Source organism: Ascaphus truei, chromosome 5, assembly GCF_040206685.1.
Source record: "Ascaphus truei isolate aAscTru1 chromosome 5, aAscTru1.hap1, whole genome shotgun sequence".
NCBI lineage: Eukaryota > Metazoa > Chordata > Amphibia > Anura > Ascaphidae > Ascaphus > Ascaphus truei.
The window spans coordinates 52,563,095-52,583,707 of record NC_134487.1 but is presented as its reverse complement, the minus strand read 5'-3'; the positions used below and the strand labels follow the sequence as shown (position 1 = coordinate 52,583,707).

At 37.7% G+C, this 20,613-nt stretch overlaps 1 protein-coding gene across 11 annotated transcripts in view; it reads left to right on the top strand.

The window, feature by feature from the left end:
- The window catches only part of BRD1 (bromodomain containing 1), a 59,615-nt gene extending 47,549 nt beyond the window's left edge, over nucleotides 1-12,066 (top strand). For 10 of the 11 annotated variants that reach the window (XM_075599811.1, XM_075599810.1, XM_075599809.1 and 7 more), the window contains 5 exons: nucleotides 6,511-6,646; nucleotides 7,427-7,554; nucleotides 8,527-8,633; nucleotides 9,362-9,516; nucleotides 10,236-12,066. In XM_075599811.1, coding sequence (XP_075455926.1) covers nucleotides 6,511-6,646; nucleotides 7,427-7,554; nucleotides 8,527-8,633; nucleotides 9,362-9,516; nucleotides 10,236-10,419 — 710 coding nt within the window. In that variant the 3' untranslated portion in view covers nucleotides 10,420-12,066. Of the gene's footprint in view, nucleotides 1-1,210; nucleotides 1,351-6,510; nucleotides 6,647-7,426; nucleotides 7,555-8,526; nucleotides 8,634-9,361; nucleotides 9,517-10,235 lie in introns of those variants that run through there. The other variant, XM_075599814.1, reaches the window with a different exon arrangement.
- The last annotated feature ends 8,547 nt before the right edge of the window (nucleotides 12,067-20,613 follow it).

Here is a 20,613-nt window from a genome sequence, read left to right as displayed (position 1 = left end):
TCCTCACGTGTTTCTCGGATTTGCATATTTGAGTTCTGACCTTTTGGATTGAAAACCTTTTTGTTCCATTTAACGTCTTACTTTTCACATAAAAGTTGTCTCCTTTAAATGTGCAGTGTACACAAGGCAGCAGCCTTTCAATGTTTCAGTTAAACTGATGCCTACTCCTAGTCATGCTAGTCTATTGTGTGCCTTATATCGGAACAGCTATGTGTTTTTACCCTTTAAATATTTGATTTGAATACATTTGGTTCCCAGGCATTTTATCAAACGGTCTACAAAAACATTTTATCCATGTGCAGATATACATTTTTTTCTTTACTCTTTCTCCTACTGCTATATATCTTCATAGGTTACTTGGTACATAATCGTGAACATTTAGTGCAAGTGTGTTTGGTTTAATGAGACTGAAATAGTAATTCTTCATACTGGTCAGTATGTTCCTGCAACAACTAGTTTTGGTTGCACACTAAATTTGTACCCTTTTTCATTTTCAGTGTTAAAATTGGTTGGTAGATACTTTGTTTAACATTGAGCCGTAACTTTGACTTCCTTAAGTTCTTCCCATTTTGAGAGGGCACCTTGTTTTGAATAGGACCTGTCTCCTCATCTAATATTTTCATTATTGTGCATTGTGTACTACACTCCTTTATTTTAACACTTCAGACAACACTTGCTCTGGATAAAGAAAGACGCGCACAACAGGAGGTTAATTATTAAACTGTGATGGTGCAGATCGAGGCAATATTGCACGGAAACTCCTGTTAGTCAATGGAAGTTTGTCACAGTGACCATATTAGCACTGCACTTAACGAATAACCCCTGATGTGTATATGTAAAAAAAGGTAAGTTTTTTTCCATGGCAAAAAGCAGCACTTTTCTAGTACCTTTTATAATCATTGTTGGGTATGCTTAACTGTTCCCTGAACATGTGCTTTAAAAACAAGACGCTGAAAATTCTGCTAGGAAAGTGGCCTATAAGAACTCCCCGCCCCAATATGCTGAATAAGATAATAAAGATAATGACGGCGTTAAAGGTGCAATCCCCTCCCCAATATAATCTTGTTTTCCTTACATTTGGGAAGGATGTTCCAGCTGACAACTCTTACATTTTCTTGGACTTTTTAAGTGGGCGGAAGGACCGCTGAAAACTCCTGCGGAATAGAGGAAAGTGTTCCACTGTACAGTGTTTTCTTCACTTTATTAACAGATGCAGCGCCATTACACTTTTAAACGGTCATGCTGCAGGAGGAAGGACAAAGAGGGGGGAAAATCATCCTTGATGCTGTGACATTCCCTAAAAGTAGAATTTTTTTTTTTTTTTTAAGTCGGTAGGTCTAGAGATTTTCCTTTCTGTTTTGGGATGGTGGGGGGCGTTTTTCTAGTATTATTAAATAGCCACTGTTTCATATGTTTACACAAAGTATATTTTGGGCGGGATTGCATCTTTAATAGAAACGGAATTCCAGCAAACTCCAATTTGAATACGTTTTTGAGTGTCCGATTGTAAACAGGATTTCTAGTGATCTGCAATATTGACGCTGAACTATCTGAGCACCTGTGTGTGCTGAAAATCTAGCATCACATAAAGCTACCTGATTGCATTGTAAGATATTTTGCAGGGGGGGAAGGGGGGAGATACCTGAGTTCAGGACAAGGATTTAAAGCATTACAGCTGATCCTTTGAAGTTGTCTGATAAAGAGTTGTCTTGACATAATAAATATATGTATTTGTTTCTTTACGTCCGCGTGCTAAGTTTTGAAAACTTCCCAGTTCTCCTTTGTGTTTGTAGTTGTTTGCAAGACTCCAGAAAAGATAAGTGCAGTGTTGGACCAAAGTAAAGTAATAGCACTTGTAGGTTAACACCGGGGTGCACGCTCCAGATCACAAGTACACTTCCACCCCCACCCCCCCTCCCCCAACAGGTCATGTTTTGCTCCAGCACTGATTGAGCCACCTGTGCTGAAGCAGGGATATCCTGAAAACCTGACTTGTTGGGGGGATTGGACCTTGAGGTCTGGAGATGAGCACCCCTTGATTAACATTTAAAATTCTTCTAGTTGTGTGAGGCGTGGCAGTGTATGTAAAGTGACAATCCCTCATACTCGGTGATTTTTATAATTTATTCTTTTGCCTGGTTGGTTATCTGCAATATGCATTGTGTGGGACTTCAAGGTAGTATGTGCTCATCTGGACGCTACCATTCTATTTGCAATATTTGTCTGGCCTATAAATGGAATAAACGTAAAAAAAAAAACTAAAGGGCCTTGGAAGAAAAGGTTTCAGTTTTGTACCCTTTTGTTATTTACAACTTAAAAACCTGATATTTTGGTCGCAATGTGTGTTTTTAAATGACGTGTCCTAACTTTCATTTTTATCACAATAACCAAAGTAGATATCCATTTTTATTTTGAATATTTTTTCATTTTGTTTCTTCTTTTTAAATCTAGTGTCCTTTTTTTTTTTAATTTCATGTTGGGTTGGCTTTTCCTGTAAGAAACAGTCTTTTTGGAAAAAACGAAAGCCGTGTTAAATACAAGAACCGTAAAACTAATCTAATGGTTTGCGTAGATAAAAGGTCATAATAGTGAGTTCTGGGTCCTTTTGGATTACTCACCAGAGCTCTATCCAAAAGTGTTTTTTTTTTTTTTTTTTTAATTTCGTTTTTTTTTTCCCCTGCCCCTTAAAAATGGATTACATACTTGTGCACCGGGCTTTTGAAGAATGAAACCACTGCAATAGCAAATATAGATTTGGAAATTATTTGAACCATGCATTCGTTTGGCCATGTTACTATTTGATCTGAGTCAAATTGCGCTACCAGTGTATTCAGATCTTCACGACAGGAGTGGTTTTACTCAATATAGGCGACTGCTATGACCTTGACCCAAAAGTCCATGTATTCTAGGGTATACAAAAGAACACAGCGATAAGTGACTACACGTGTAAATCCATGACTCCACATAATAAGTAATGCTATCATACGACCCAAGTGGGAATGCAGTTTCCACAAAAAAGACTTCCCATGATGTTTTTAGCAAGATAACAGGAACAGATCCGGAGTCCAAAAATCCTCTCTGGGTAAATGCAGCAACAACTCGGGCAAGGTAATTATAGGAATATACTTGTTTTGGTGCTTCAAAAATCTTTAGAGACAAAAAGGCAAATGTGGTATATAGTACAATACTTTACTAGTTCAAAATCGGGTATTAAAAACACTCTGACATCTGTGGGGATCAAGTATTTAACAGAAGTCTGGGGATGTAGCTCAGCTCCAACAGACTCTCAACTTCATGTGTTCCTGGCTCCTCACAGATCAAACTTCCATCCGTCCGGTGTGCGCACACCAGAAAGGGTTGATGTGCTTCCACGTGGGTTGTCCGTTGGCTAGTGTCTTCCCCCAGGTACTCTGAACAGTGATCCAATAGTCCTACGCATTTAACTGATGCTTGTAGCTTCCTTGTGGACTGCTGGGAATGTTGTGTTGTATCCCCAGTCTTCTTTCACATGCTTGAAACCCAAAGATGTTTTGTGTTTTTAATCACTTGTTTTGAACCAGTAAAGTACTGTACTATATACTATGTTTGTCTCTTTGAGGTTTCTTGAAGCACACCAAGTATATTCATGTGCTTACATTGCCTGAGTTGTTGCTGCATTTGCCCTGTGAGAATTTTTGCGCTCCAGTCCTGTTCCTGCTATTCTAAGGCCATTGCCTTAGCCACAGGGCTACGCAAATCATACACCAATCTCTCTTTACGCTGTTCTTTCAATGCCTTACCTGAATAAATTAACCCTCATCTTACGAGTTACATAATCTAGATGTAAGAGCAAGGAAGTTGTAATGGATAAAAAGGTTTATCACCCGTTTAATGGCACAAATGTCATCTTGTGGATGCTATAAAATATATGACAAAACGATAAACAAAAACATAAAATTAAACCAAAATTCCCCCCCAGTGTATACACAAGATGTATCGGAGCTCTTTTAACGATTACGGTCTTTGCTTTGGAGCCAAAAGTAAGGCATCAGTACTTTCATGGTTTGAATAGCCAAGCAATTTACTGTCCAGATTTAACCAGTTTTAGCTCTGGACTTATTCCTGTGTCCAGAACCCTTGATGGAGCATTCCCATTCTTTTTATAGAACTGGAAGATCACATACTGTAAGCTATTTTATGATATAGTTGAATCTCCTGAACATGTGGCAGAACCACTGTGGACCAGAACTATTAAAATGGCTTGCATGTGCATGTTCGTATTGGTTTCTCATGACACACCTGTTACATCTTGCATCCATTCAGCAATGTGGAAAAGTGAATGTGTTGAGCAAGGACACGCATGCAAAGCTGCAAATAATACTCCCAAAACGGCAGTAGCCAATGCAAATGTGGGCTTCTGATTATCCATTCTACCAATGGATAATTCAAATATGACAAACTGACCGCATATGAGAACTAGAGATTTTGTAACCCACTCAGGGCAATATAGTAACATGATTTAAACTCATCTAGTCTTTTCAGGTGTTGGGGTCAGGGGGAGGAGGTGTTGCCTTAAGAACACACATGAATGCAGTGGGAGCATGGCTGGGCAGACAGACGTATGATGTTTGACAAATGAAATAAGGGCCATGTGTGATGTTCTACAGAAGTTTGGGTTATGTGATTTAGATTAAGTGCTACTTGCCTGACAGAAATCTTTCTTCCTTCCATAGAAGTGTCAAGTAGCTCACTCCTGTTCACATCTCTGAGCAATACTTTCACCTGTGGAATTATGTGGAGAGTATTATCAACGTGTGGGATTGGCCGATATTAAGACAAACTAGTAAAATGTCATTATTTGTTATATGCAATTTAACGCTCTGAGAAAGTTGAAACATTTTATGCTAAGATTTGCATTTTGAAGTATGTTGGTTGAATACATTGAAATACCATATGTTCATTTTGCAGGTGACTTCATGCAGTGTTTTGGTTAGAGGGCAATCTGTTTTTGATCCCAGGATATGTTTTACAAACATCCTTTATTTTACTCCATTCTCACAAAATACCTAACACATCCTCATATACTCCATTGTGGCATTATAAAGTCCAGAATCGATATTGCTAAATTTGGATTTGAAATGACTTCAAGGGGAGAGGGCTTATAATCCCAGTTACGTATGGTGCCCTAATTAATACAATGGATCATTTATGTTCCTATGAAACCAACCTTTGAAACCTTAGCAACATATATATTGGAGCTGCCAATAAGTGAAAACTGGTCGGTAATATTATTTATCAGTGGCAATGTAACTAAAGGATTTAACATTGTTTTATGTATTGGAGCATGTGAATAGTTGGCCACATGACGACTTTCCAGAGAAAAAACGTGATCAGAGCGGCAAAACGATTTGTTTTTCCAACACAGGCTGCTAACCCATTTTGCTGCCAAATATTAAACAGATCGTCCTAATTATAAGGGCTGAAGGCACAAAGTCTGACTTTAAAGCAGGGGGGCCTGGTTTTAATCCTGGTGTCAGCGCCTTGTAACCTTGGTCAAGTCACCTTTTTTTCCCCTGTGCCTCAGGCACTAAAAAACAGATTGTAAGCTCTTTGGGGCAGAGAATCATTGTGCCAACAAAATACTATGGATAGCTCTGCGTACATTGCCAGCGCTAGACAAGCACAAAATAGTATCATTATATTAAACCTAAAATACTGTGAGACTGCATTATCTGTAAGAATAATCCGTACAAATGGATAGTCAAAACTATTTACCTTGTTCCCACCTACTAAATGTTATGAATAGCTATACTTTAATTAGTAGTCCGTTGTTGTGAACTGACGGATGTCTTTGCTCGAGTGTTTCTTAGAACACCTGAGTATGACCGTTCATATTCTATAGTTGATATGTGAAGCCACTCATTTTTCCCCACTTGGCTTTGTATGAGGCGGAGCTGTTTACGAAATCCTGCTATAACCACTCATTTTGTAGTGCTCTGCATACCTGCAGTCAATGCCTGCCTCCATTTGTGCTCCCAGAGACACCCAAGCTTTTAAGTGCTCAGTGTGGGCATCTCTGCAATATGTTTTTAGTCAAAATGAGACCTCTTTAATGATTCCTCCTCACCATTGAAAAGGTTTCTATTCGGTTCTGAAGATGTCCCCTATGAATATTCAGCGTCTGGAATAGCGAGAACAGTCATGACGACAAAATATTTGATTTATATAGACAGTCCAGGAGATTATGCATCTTCTATATTCATGTAAACTTTTTCCCTCGTTCTTTTTGTTGGATTCAAAATGAACCACAAATTGAGTTGTATTCTTGTATAATGTAGCAATTTTAATTAAAACATTTTTTGCTCGGCAGACTAACCCAGTAAGTGTTTTGTTAAATGTAATTTCATTGTAAACGTAGTGTGTGATCTTGACGACAATTCTATGTTCTATTGTAATAAGTGATGGGCAATTTAGCACCTTTGGCAGGTTGTGGATCCGTTGTGTTATTGCATGCATTTGTCTATTTTGCAGGACTCTCAAATGGCTATGGAGAAGGAGACAAGGAGAAGGAATTTGAGCTAACTCCAGGGAGAAAGGTGGAGCCTCGCAGGCGTTGTGCTTCAGAGTCTAGTATCTCTTCCAATAGTAGCCTGCTGTGCAATCCAAGGTAAGGTTATTCTGGGATTTGCACACAAAAGTGTAGCTGATTTATGGTCCCGTAACTCATGCAAACCATATTGCAGTAAAAAAAAAGTGCTTATAAACACAAGATGATTCTGGGCATCCCCTTCTCTAATTGCAATGTATAGAACTAGATTAACTCTGTTATCCCTTACAACAATACATGTTTGTTGAATTGTCCCTCCAATTAACGCAGTAAGACGTACGTTATTCAGAAGTTATTCAGAATAATCGATACACATGCATGACATGTATTACATATGAATAACATATTTGGGAATCCCAGTGTCATATTGTGCTTTTTTAAATGGTTGGTTTACTGTTCCCATAGTTGCACACATAGTTGACTTAAGTTTTAAGGTGTTTATACCTTTTTTTTTTAAATTGACTCATCAGCATTGCTTTCTGGATTGTGGCAGTGCCTCCATAGTAGAAATTGCTTAGGTTAAATGGCAATACCAAGTTCCACTTTAAAGGGCAGTAACATGACAAATGTGTATGGCTGTACGATAATGAGAAGAAAAAAACAGTGATTTGGGGATTTTTTTAAATATATATTAGTGTAGTATTTTTGGATTACCATATTTGGGAAAAAATTGACTATTTCCCAGTAGCTGGTACGCTCTGCCTGGTTCTGTTCATTTCTGGTTCACATTGTCTTTTTTTTTTTTTAATGGAACTACAAAGCGGTTTTTGATCTAAGTTTCCACAAAGTTGCTGTTATGGACCTGATATATTTGCTAATACTTTTTTCTTTTTTGATCAGTTTTAGCTTGCCAAAGTGTGGTAAAGGGAAACCTGCACTTATACGACGCCATACGATAGAAGACAGAAGTGAATTAATATCTTGTATAGAAAATGGAAACTACGCAAGAGCAGCAAGAATTGCAGCTGGTATTACTACTTTTTCTTCGTAACAAATACTTTTTTTTCCCCCCTAAGCTCTGCATTTTATTGTATGGGTGTTTGAATGTGATTTTTAGATGCGCGCGCACACGCCTGCACGCACACACACGTGTGCCCACACACACACACACACACACACACACACGTGTGCCCACACACACACACGCTTGCTCACTCAAACATTGTGTGTAAATATACACAATTCACACAGACTTTTTAAATTATAACTATGTTTTGTAAACTGGTTAATATTTGCACAGTTTGCACACACACACACACACCGAAATAAATGCCTGCGTGCAAGCTGTAAAAATAGTGATAAAGCAAATAGAGAACAGACACTCCAGGCATTAAATTTTTTTTAAATTTTTTTGTTTAGAATGGGTCAATATTTCAGTTAACTGGAGCCTTTCTCAACATAGTCTAAATACAGGCATACCCCAGTTTAAGGACACTCACTTTAAGTACACTTGCGAGTAAGGACATATCGCCTAATAGGCAAACGGCAACTCGCGCATGCGCCTGTCAGCACGTCCTGAACAGCAATACCGGCTCCCTACCGGTACCGAAGCTGTGCGCAAGCGGGGAGACTATGGAGCCTGTTACAAATGCGTTATCTACATCAGTTATGCATGTATAGGACGATTGTACTACAGTACATGCACCGATAAGTGGGAAAAAGTTAGTGCTTCACTTTTAAGTACATTTTCGCTTTACATACATGCTCTGGGCCCATTTCGTACCTTAATGCGGGGTATGCCTGTACATGTTTTTCATTTTGTGTGGGTCAGTGTGATTTATCACCTTTATAAATTAGTGATGCTGGTGTGTTTCTGTTTACAGATTCACAACTAAATGAGCAGAGCCAAGGGCACTCACAGAAAAATGCTTTATTTTTGTTCATGAATCAATAACCTGCTTTTTATTTAAATAGTTTTTTACTTGTTGTTTTGTTTTTAGAAGTTGGACAAACCAACATGTGGATTTCCACAAGTGCAACAGCATTTCTTGAACCTTTAAAAGTAGTCTGGGCCAAATGTAGCGGATACCCTTCTTATCCTGCGTTGGTAAGTAAGAAAGTATCTTCTTTAATTTAACAGTGACCATTTTACTACTAATTATGAACAAGTGACAGAGAATGTAGTCGGGCGTTAAAGATTGGGTGGTTTTCTTTTTCTTTCTTTTTTTTTTTTTCTTTGTAACATTGCTTTTTTTTTTTTTTAATTTTTTTTTTTTTTTAGCATGATCTCAAAATATACAACTTAAGCTTTATGCTTGACAATTCTTGCATGATTTTTACAGTTTTCTTAGGATATTTGTTATGTCTTTGTTTTATTTGTATGATCTCACATTCACCACCAGTTTAAGTTCTTTCAAAACTAAGGCTGCCTCACTTATTAATCTGGTCTGTAACTGTTACATAAGCCTATAATATAAATCTTCTCTAACTGTGCTTGCAATGTATTGTATATAATGTATACCCTGTTTATTTATGTAACTGTATTTGTAACCATGTATTATTTGTCATATTAGCCATGTCCAGGACATACTTGAAAATGAGAGGTAACTCTCAATGTATTACTTCCTGGTAAAACATTTTTATAAATAAATGTATTGTTTTCTGGTCTCTGGATCCGGAACACACTGTAATTGAGGGATTCTTTTTTTTATAGTTCTGTAGTATTCTCTCAGGAAATATCTAGAAGATGTAATATTCTTACTGAGTCTTATTGTTTTTTAAATAACTAATTCGGAGTTACTATATAACATACTGTAAACCTTTTCTATGTTTTAGATAATTGATCCTAAGATGCCACGTGTTGGTTGTCATCACAATGGTGTTGCAATACCAGTACCTCCAATGGATGTGCTAAAAACGGGAGAGCAGATGCAAACCAGGGCTGAAGAAAAGCTTTTTTTAGTTCTGTTCTTTGACAATAAAAGAAGCTGGTGAGATGTGATCTACAAATACTCTATGTAGTGTGTGTGTGTGTGTGTGTGTGTGTGTGTGTGTGTGTGTGTGTATATATATTTTTTGTATTTTCATAGATCCATGAGTCTCTTGCATGCAAACACACATGATTATACTTGTATGTGAAGCATCAGCATATTTTTGGGTAGTTTTTCCTCACTGTCCTACTTGGTTGTTATTTCCTTGGTTAGGGTATGCATTCCCCATATGAACACACACACTTATACACACTATTGCTTTACTCTTTAAAAAGTCTCCAGTTATATTCAGTTACTCTGTTCAAATCCAGTAAGCCAGACAAACCGATATCCCTCTAGTGACCCTTATTCTGTATGCTGTGCTGCCCTTATTTTTATCTCGTCTCCTAGTATCCTTGTTTGATAGCTTCCGCCTGTAGAAATCACGGTGGTAAAGATGTAGAAATGGGTCCAATATCTAGGTTTAAAAATGAACAGGGTGTGTAGTTTATGATTTCAGGAAAATACAACTGAAAAAATCTGACTTTGGTAAAAGTGACAATTATGGAATTTCTGTCATTTTGTTTGAATTGGTTATTGAAAGGTATTTCTTTTTCTCCCTCCCACTGTTGGTGTGTAAATCATAGCGTTTCAATATCTTTAGAGAAGAATAATTAAACACAATTGGTTGAAATACATTAAATGTTTTGTAGTCACGTGTATTTATTTTTATTTTTAAGGCAATGGCTTCCCAAATCCAAAATGGTTCCTCTTGGGATCGATGAAACCATTGACAAGCTGAAAATGATGGAAGGACGTAACTCAAGCATTCGAAAGGCTGTGAGAGTTGCTTATGATCGAGCTTTGAACCACTTGAGCAGGGTTCAAGGAGAATCAGTCAGTGACTTCAGTGATATTGACTAATGAAGGTGCTACCAAGACACAACATGCCTCATGTACTCTCTAAGCTTTACTTCTAACCTCTTCCTCTGAAAGAATGTATTGGAGATACAATTCCTAATCATTGAATTGGTGGACATGTTCTGTAATGGAGCACAAAACCATTGCTGCCGTTTTGATGATTTTATCGAATTCTTGTAGTTTGGAGGAGCTTCCACTAAAGTTATTAAATGTCATGTTTATAGTGTTCATAATCTGTATATAAATGTATATTGGGAAACACTTAAATTATTCAGACTTTGAGGTAGTTCTTAAATTCCCTCTAGGCTTTTGTCTTTTGAAAAGTTTTTTGTTTTTATTTGGGCTAGGGTTAGAGATTTGGTTTTATTTCTTTTTTTTTTTTTTTTATTTTTTTTTATATATATATATATATTTGTTTAGAAATGAAAACAAAGGGTTGAGCCCTAGTAGCATTTTACATACATACATTTTGTTTTGTAAGTTGGCTTGATTGGAAAAAAATTGCTGTCTCTAAAATATATTTAATATGTCCTGCTACCTGGGATGTCCATCCTCATCATATTTTGACTACTGTAATTAAAGGAAATATTTTAAATGATGTAATGACCATGCAAAGAGTACAATGTGCTATTAAATACATGTTCATGAAGTATTTTATTTTAACAAAGTTTGAAGAATCCACTGGCATTAAAGTATTACATCTGTTATCTATCGCTGATTATGCTTTCTTAAAGTTCTCCAAACTAAGGGCCTATTCTATATTTACCGCAGTGGCCGTTCGGGGCCTTTTTGACCCCAAAATCCCTAACAATTTTTCCAAACTGTTTTCAGTGGGCTAAACATTTTATGAATAGCTACGAACATTCTACCATATTTTTTATTTTTTGCAGTTCTCTTTACAAAGCCAAATATTTTGTTAAAAGCATTTCCGAAAATGGGCAGTGCATTAGGTGGGGCATGATTTTATAATGCAGAGTATATAGAGGAAGTATGCATTGTTCATTACTTACAAAATCCTTTACAGTTGCAAACGATTGCTGCCCAAAGTTTTAATTGTTTTAAGCATGTTTGCCTTTTATAATTTAAAAAAAAAATCTTTTTGGAGATGAGGTTTTTTTTAGCACATTGTTCTCTTTAAAAATTCCACTACCTTTCTCCCATAGATTTTATTTTTTTTATATATATATATATATATATATAAAAATATATGTATAAATATAATTACAAATGTGCCTGAGGTGTTTATTTCAAAATGTTAATTTACTTTAAATCGAGAATTTAATTTTGACAAATTCTATTAACATGTATTTTATTACAGGCACATACATATGGCAACATGCCTTTGGACAAATATGCATCAAAATCTGTTATGAAATTGCTTTTCTGTGTTAATTTTTTTTTTTTTTTTTTGTATCTGCAATTGTTTTGTTTAAAAGGAGGGGGTTTATGTAACCTGTCATGATTTACAAAAGCTTGGTAGCAATAGAACCTTTGGATACATTTTGTATGGTACATGTGATGTATATAGAATTAGTACTTTATTTTTATTTTTAAGACCTAAAGCATTATGTTAGGGGTATCTATGTATGGTGGGTTTCCAGAGCTGCATTTTTATATTAAAATAAAAAGTCAAGATTTTGATGTACTATAGCAATCTCGTCGCTGTTCTGATTGTATCTGTAATACGATTATAGGGGAAGACTCATTTAGTCTACAGATTGTGATGGAAAGAATCCTTAAATCATTCAGCACTGCCCCCCTTATAGATTTGAGGCACATTTTATTAATCCATAGAAAACCATGACATTCTTTATGATAACTTCTGCAACTTGCAAAGAATACTTGCAAACAGATTTTTATGGGGACATCGGAGAGAAAAGCATCACTGTAACGCCTTGTTAAAACGGTGATATAAAAATGAAAAAAGACATACATTTGTAAGCTTTGCAGATTTCTCCTTCACAGCAAAACTCTAGAGTATTGAAAACCTCGAAACATAGGCCCCTTATTCATTCAAGAAAATAAATGTAGCTGATTTCTTCCTAAGTAACAAACTAAAATAATCCTACGGTCCAAGCCAATCCACTGGCTATCTAGACCTAGTACGAATGAAGATCTTTACTTTGTGCTTCCTAAATAAATATGTATGTCAGATAGAAAACAGTAGGCACACAAGTAGAGCATGTATACACAAGTGCATGCTACATAAAAAGGAGCATGTGGTGATATGTTACCCGGAGACCATCGTCCAGTGTAATCAGAAACAGCACATTGCAGGTTTAGTTTGTCAAAGAATTGTATTGGGATAAAGCAAATTACAATAGAATTAACTAATATTTTGGTCCCAGAAAATGTGAGATATGAAAAACAAATTTACCCGAGAAAACCGGCGTCTGTCCCGCGCTGCCATGTCAGCAGATCCATCGGACATGTTGCTCCGATTGCGCATACGCCGCGCGCCGTCCAATACGCAGTCTGTCTGTGGCTGAGTACTTATATATCATTTTTTTTTAAATTATGTTCCTCTGTCATTTGTCCTCACTAACGATTGGTCAACTGTCTCCTGCCTTGTTATAAAAGTTACAAGGATCAGCAGGGCATGATGGATTAATGCAAAAAGATGGGTGATTAATCAGCCATAAGAACCAGCGTTTCTGCTGCCAAGCAGCCTTTGTCTAGGTGAGAGCGAAACGTTGGTTCATCCGGCTGATTAGTCTGTTGTGCCCTGCTGATCCTTATGGTTATTTGGGACTTTTGAGAACAAGAGATTGAGCGCAAAATACTGTCTATAGAAAAGTATAAACTTGATGATAAATATTACATAAGTAGGTGAAAAGTCCTGTGATGGGTGCAGCAATGGTGTAGATTCGATCCAAATAGACTATAGAGGTTGCAGCAAGAAGGGTCCGAAGCGCACTTTCATCCAGAAAAAAATAGAACAAAAAACAGGAAAGACACATAGTGTAATACTGCAAAAAACTAATAAAAATTGTAGAAAGTATGATAATTAAGCTCATTCTATGCGGGCAAAAGAAGCAATTCAGTTGTTCCAAGTAACCAACTTATATGGTGTGATGAGACGTCACTGGAAGGACAGGATACTCCCGGCAGAGGACACAGGGATAATGTAGAAAACTTTATAAATTCAATAATAAAAAATAGCAAACACAGGTAAGTATGCAAATGTAAACAGTAGGACCCTCTAGGTCAGGTGGTGAATGGTACAGACCTGGAGAAACCCTTATTGTAGCAAACCCTCGTGGTGGCCATCCACAAAAAGTCACTTTAAATGGGACTTCAAATGTCCTGGTTGATCCTCCACACTCCCTCTGGTTCAGTAGGCTATACTTAATCTCTGCAGTGAAGCCCTATGCGTTTCGTCATATGTGACTTCTTCAAGGGGCGTTCTCTTATTTGGGACTTGCAGTATTTCCTTTCTGCGAGGAACACACTGGCATTACTTTTCATTTGCTCTATTAAGAATGTGTATCTGCAAAACTCTGCCATCTTTCTCACTGGCCCCTTTTTTTAAATCTTAAATAAGGTCTGATTCGTCTGATGCCCCGCTATTAACCAACTGTCTTTGACTTTATTTGCCTTGTGATCAGCCACCTCACACGTTATTGAAGGTCATCTGAGGTACTTTACAGTTTGTAAGCCAACTTTTTAGCCTCTACAGTTTCTACCACAGCCTTTGAAAGCCATAGTGGACTGATTGGTCTCACTTTATTTTATCTGCCTAATTCAGGAATATGTTGCCATGGCTTTAACTGTAGTTTGATAATTATTTAACATAGACATGATTCCTACTAGATCAGGTCACTACTGTACAGTTTACTTTGGAAGTACAAGTAACATAACTTGGAAGCGGAGAACAGATAAAAGCTATCTGAATATTTGTTTTTAGTCCATGGTAACTGAATGTTGGATATGTTCAAAACGGTGCTATTGACTGCCCAGAACCATTTCTAATGATTGTTAATGAAGAGACCATAAATAGACCAAGATGATGCACAGGATATATTTTCTGCTCAACTTAAGCAAACCAACTATGTAAAGACTTTGTTTACTAAACACTAGCTATTCTAACTAGACATTTGCTTAAATGAACATTAACGAGAACTAATGACTGAATGAAATATTACAATTTCACATGCACATTGTCTACCACTAATTTTAAACCAGTATTAGTCTGCAATTATGGCTAATTCTAAATACATTTACTTTATAAAAAATAAAAAAAACATATATATATATATACACACACACACACACACACACACACACACACACACACACACACACACACACACACACACACACACACACACACACACACACACACACACACACACACACACACACACACACACACACACTAAAGTCTTTGAACAGCACAGTAGATGAAGTAGATTTTATCCTATGAAATGCATAGGTCCTGTGCTGTTCAAGTATTCAAAGACTTTATTTCCTGGTATCTCCGTGCCCTTGCTCCGATCGGCTGTCTGCTGTATACACACTGCTCCTGTGCTGGAGAGATGCTCGTGAGGCGCCCCCAGTGACGTCAGGAGCTCCTCTCTGAAGTACCGGAACTGCGGCTTGAAACTTGGGTTTCATTTATCTCTGTATGTACTTACCTTGTAAGTATAAGAACAATCAACAAACAGGCAGAGCAAGTTCTTTTTCTGTGGTTGGTACTTTCCTACCATGGTGCTTCCCAGCTACTCTCAAGTCGTAAAAAGCCTTTCTCGTAAAAGTAATGTGGAACAACAACATGTGTTCTCTCACCCATTTGCCTTAATTTGCCTTTATTTGTATCTTTCTATATGCACTTTTCAGGGCCAATCGATTATAAACTATATTGGATCTGTATTAATGTTGGGAAAACATTTTAGTAAGTGCTATAGTTTATTTTGTGAGAATCTGCAGAAAATGTTTGTTACGTGATAAAACCACTTGTTTTACTTTTGCAGTCGATATTGGCTTGTACTCTAGTCTTTGCATTAATGTTCTTCACCACATACATTAATTTTATTAGAAACCTATAGGTGTAAGTCCTCAGGCCTGAAGAATCCCATTACTGCAATCACAAATTAAAATGCATTTGAGTTAAAAAAGAAAACTGTGAGACCTGTAGAGCCAATATTAAGGGGAGCACCTGGTTTGGTTGTGTTCGGGGACCAAAGGACGCTCCAGTGGACTCGTGGGCCAGCGGAGGGTTCTCTGGACTGGTGATTCCCGGGTTGAGGGATGCTGTGCTTCTGGACTGAGGGCTGATGACTGGAGGCTATCCAGAGTGAGTACATGAGTGGTAACATGTACCCTAAACATGCCCTGCTTTTCTAACTGTGTTATCTTGTACGTGCATTTATTACCACACCTGTTTGTAGCAATAGAATTACTGTTTTACACTGAGTTGTGCGCTATCTTATCTTTTCCATCATCAGAAAACAGACAGATTACCACAAAAGCAAACACGTGTTTAAAGGGTCAACACTTTATGAAATAGGAAATTATCAGAATTGATTGTTTTATGATCAGTATCTACCAGCAACCTGATGTAGTAACCCAGCAGTGCGCAAACTGGGGGGCGCGGGTGATTTTTGTAAGGGAGCACGGTTGTTGCACAGGCCCCGTGCTTTTCCCCACGGCATTTAAATGACATGCCGGGGGATCGCGTGAGGCCTCTGCAACCTATTTCTTACCAAGATTCAGACCGCTGCTGGTGTCTCATGACCCCGCGGTGTAATTTGACACAAGGAACAGAGGTAAGGGGAGCGCGAGCAGGGGGTGGTGCAGCTGCAAAGCCCCCAGCCTGCCAGCCTCTGTGCTCACGCCACCCACCCCCTTACCCAAGAGCTGACATCACGGGATGTCACGACATGCGGCATTTGACACACCTTGACATGGCGACATGTCACATGACCCCGCAGCGTCATTTGATGCCGCGTTGCCGCAGACATGGCCGGAGACACTGCAGAGGCCTTCCGCGATCCCCCTGCACTTAAATGCTGTGGGGGAGAGTGTGGGGCCTCTGCAACCACCCCACCCCCAGAAATATCTTGCGCACCCCTGCTCTAGAATATGATTCCAAGCAGATAGTCCATATTGATTCATAATCTGCACGGATTGATATTTGAATATATTATCTAATGTACATGTTTTGGCCCATAGACTTGACAACGAGTCACGTGGACGCAAGTACTTTTTGTGCACGTTACTGTGTATACAGGTGTAGCAGACGTTCTTACACACCATTATCGAGGAATTGCGTAAACATGATATTTAACACTGTGTTAACTAATGCGCCATTGAAAACAATGGTAATGTGCCAGTTGTGTTTTCCATGCAGCATTCCATGTTAATGGGGTCTGCTACATCTGTACATTGACAAACAGAATTGAGTTCCCTTCATGACCCGTTTGCTTGAAATCCACGTACAAATGTGGGTCAAATATGTTGAGTGGAGTTTACCTAGAACATTTAAAACCTTTTATTTGAAGCTTCTGGTAGAACAACAGCTTGCTGGGGTTTTTTGTTCTGAGAACAGCTTTAACTGATTTTGCATCCTTCTTATTATTTTATTTAATATTAAGTCCGCTTAAAAGTAAAATTGAGTTCTATAGAATAGGCCAAAGTTATGGCTGCTTTCCTGATTTTTTTTCTATTATAATTATTTATATATGTGTATCTTTTATATAGCACCATCCAGGTACATAGCTCTTCACAGCAGTAATACATGTGACATAATAATATAACACGTCATAGGAATAAGCACTTTAGACATAAAAGTAACAAAAGCAAAAGGAGTCCCAGCCCCGAAATGCTTACAATCTAAGTTGTAAGCGGGGAGAACTTGGCCTGTAGGAGGGCGCCCTGGTAAGTGCATCTGCAAGGGATAAAGGTCAGTGCATATGAGGTGTATAGTATCAGCCACCAATATGCTTCGTTTAAGAGGTGTGTTTTAAGATGGCTCTTAAAGGTGGAGAGAAAGGTAATGTTCTGATACAGTTTTATTTTTTCACTTATCTAAATTCGGATTTAGAAAAATCGAGATGAAGGCACAAGCATTACATATTGGGAGCATTTAAAGCAGCTATAGAGATGCCTCAATATTTAACAAATTGGAGTGTTGAACTTGATTTAATATTTTTTAACTTGTAGGTAAAAACACGGTTATTGGGTGCAAAGAACTTTGGTCAAATTTATGAGACTGCAATAATTTTATGATATTTGAACCCAATTTTTTGTTTACAGTTCTCTTACTATCTTTAGACCAATTCCTTTTGTTTTTTAAATTTTTTTTTATATATTTATATTTATGCCTCTCAAATTAATAGGAAAACTCATTGCTGCTAATCCAAAATTACTATAATCAGACAAGCTGCAAACTAGTGCTTCATTCAATGCTGGCCTTTTTAATGGTGCAATCCTAGTTTGGGGTCCACTGAATGGGGAAGTGTTTGTCTACCAAGTGTTTTCTTTACCCTTATCCCACCCTGTCCTTGCATACATGTATGTCTTTATTTGTATATTCCCGTACATGTGCATAGTGCTTCACAGCATTAATACACGGGACCTAATAGAATAAGTGCTACAGACAAACAAAAGTAACAATTGGAAAAGGAGTCCCTGTCTTAAAGAGCTTACAGTCTAAGTGGTAAGTAGGAAGAATGTCTAGACAGTGGAATGGTGTTATGGTAAGTGTGTATGCAATGGGCTAGTACTTTGGAGCTGCACCAATGCTTCATTAAAGAGCTGGGTTTTACCATGAGCCTGCAAATTGCTCAAAGAACTAGATTGCGCCTAGACTCGGGTGATGACCAAAGTTCATCTCTCATGTCTTGTTTTCAAATACTTTCTGGGCAAGCAACCCATCTATCTGAACAAGCTCCTCACCCCTACCACATGCAGCACTTCTCATCTGAGATCTGACTCCAAAAGACTGTTCATGGTCCCAAGGTTCAACAAAGTATCCGGCCGCTCCTTCTCTTACCGTGCACCTCACAACTGGAACAATCTACTCTCACAACCGCCACAAGTCTAAGTTCTTTCAAAACTAAAGCTGTCTTACATTTTAATCGGGTCTGTAACTGTTACATATGCCTATAATATATATTATCTCTAACTGTGCATGCAATGTCTTGTATATAATATACCCTGTTCACGTCTGTAACTATTTGCAACCATGTATTTGTCATCTTAACTCTATGCCGAGGACATACTTGAAAACAAGTGGTAACTCTCCATGTATTACTTCCTGGTAAAACATTTTATAAATAAAATAAATAACTAAAGGTTGAGTGGGAAGTCTGATATTGAGGCGAAAGGGCAGGTAAGAGGTCTTGGGCAGTAAGTGAGGTTTTAGGCTGGAGAAGGCTTTAAATAAAATATTGAAACAAATTGCAACCCCGCACTCAAAAATACTGAAGTCAGAAATAGTTCAAAATAGTAATTTTTACTCCTAAAGATGAGAATAAAAGTGCACAGTATTTCAATGTAAGCATATAGATAACAGAGCAATCAAACATAGTGTGAACAGGAAGGACAAACTAATAGTGAAAAATAAGGGGGAAAAGTAAGAAAAAATAACACAATAATATTCACTTAAGTGTCAAGGGGGGCAACGTTAACGTTTCAGGGTTATAAACCCTTTCTTCTGACCCATTCCTACATGCATAACATGTAGTACTTCCCTCAATCAGATCAAAAAAATGATCTCGCAAAAAGGATCAAACAACGTCCAATCCGCAGATTCAAAAGAGATTGTCCTGATTCTTAGACTTATTTCTAGTGCTTCAGGCAGAAGGTATCACAAATGATGACGCCAGCGTCTGGCTTGTATGCTACTTTACATTAAAAAGGGGTTGATGGCAGAATTCAGGAGGTGAACTGGCGTATAGCGAGAAATTAGGCCTGAGATCCAAGTTGGGGCATAGCTTTAGTGTATAGCTTTAAATGAGAGATGGATAATTATGCGAGTAATGAGATTTAATGGGAAGTCAAGAAAGGGATTTCAACAGGAGAGAAGCTGAGACAGATTTAGGAGAGTGAAGTAATTCTACCAGCAGCATTTAAAATGGATTGTAGGGAAGACAAGTGATAGCCAGGATCGCTGGACAGTAGAAGGTTACATTAGTGAAGACAGCAGAAAATGATGGCATGTATTAGAATTTAAGAAGTATAGTGACCTAAGAAAGGTGCATCTGCATTATGGGGGAAACAAAATAGGTTTTGGCAACATTGTGAATATGGGAGGAGTCAAATGTGACACCTAGGCAACGTGCTTGTGATGCTGGATTTTTCTTGTGTTGTTAATCTTAATGGAGGAGGGAGCAGTTACAGCAAAGCTTGGGAGGAAGTTTGAGGAGTTCTGTCTTTGACATTTTGAGTTGGCAGAGGGCTATCTACTGTAGGAGGATATAGGGCAGACACATACAAAGACTTTGGTCTAGACAGCAGGTGTAATGTCGGGTTGAAAAGTAAATGTGTATCTTGTCAGCACAAATGTTATATTTGAACCCAAAAGACGTGAAAAGGTTGTCTAGACAGTGTAGAAAGAAAACAAAGAGGTCTAAAATAGACCTCTTGGGTCCACCTAGAAGGCGATGTTGGCCAACGAGACTGACTGTACAAAGGGAGGGGTAAGAAGAAGTCCAGAGCTTTGTTACGGATATGGAGAATGTGAAGAGAGGGGTTGTATCAAAAGCTGAATAGAAGTCAAGTCATATAAGTAGGGTGTAATGACCTTGATCTTTGACGGTGTAAAGGTCATTGGTTATTTTGATGAGGTGTTTGAGTGGAATGATGAGTGCAGAAGCCAGATTGTTAAGTCAGAGAGAATATAACTTAAGAAAAAAAGTTGTGTGTGCTGAGCATGCGCATTGTAAGTGAAACTTCTTTGTGTTTTGTCACAGAAATTGTGTTTGTGACGGTGATGTTTTTAATTCAATGAAAGAGATTTGAGAGTATAATTTATTTTATTTATTTTTGTGTCAATTTCCATACCATCACTTGGAATACGTGATATAATTGACTTATGATAACTAAAGTAAGATACATATATTTTGGATTGTAAAGTATCTAAATGCTGTTACTCTCAAAAGTCTTTAACTCAATGTAAATCATAAAAATCAAAACACAATTTCAGTGACAAAACGCAAAGAAGTTTGACGTAGAATTCGCGTGCTCGACACA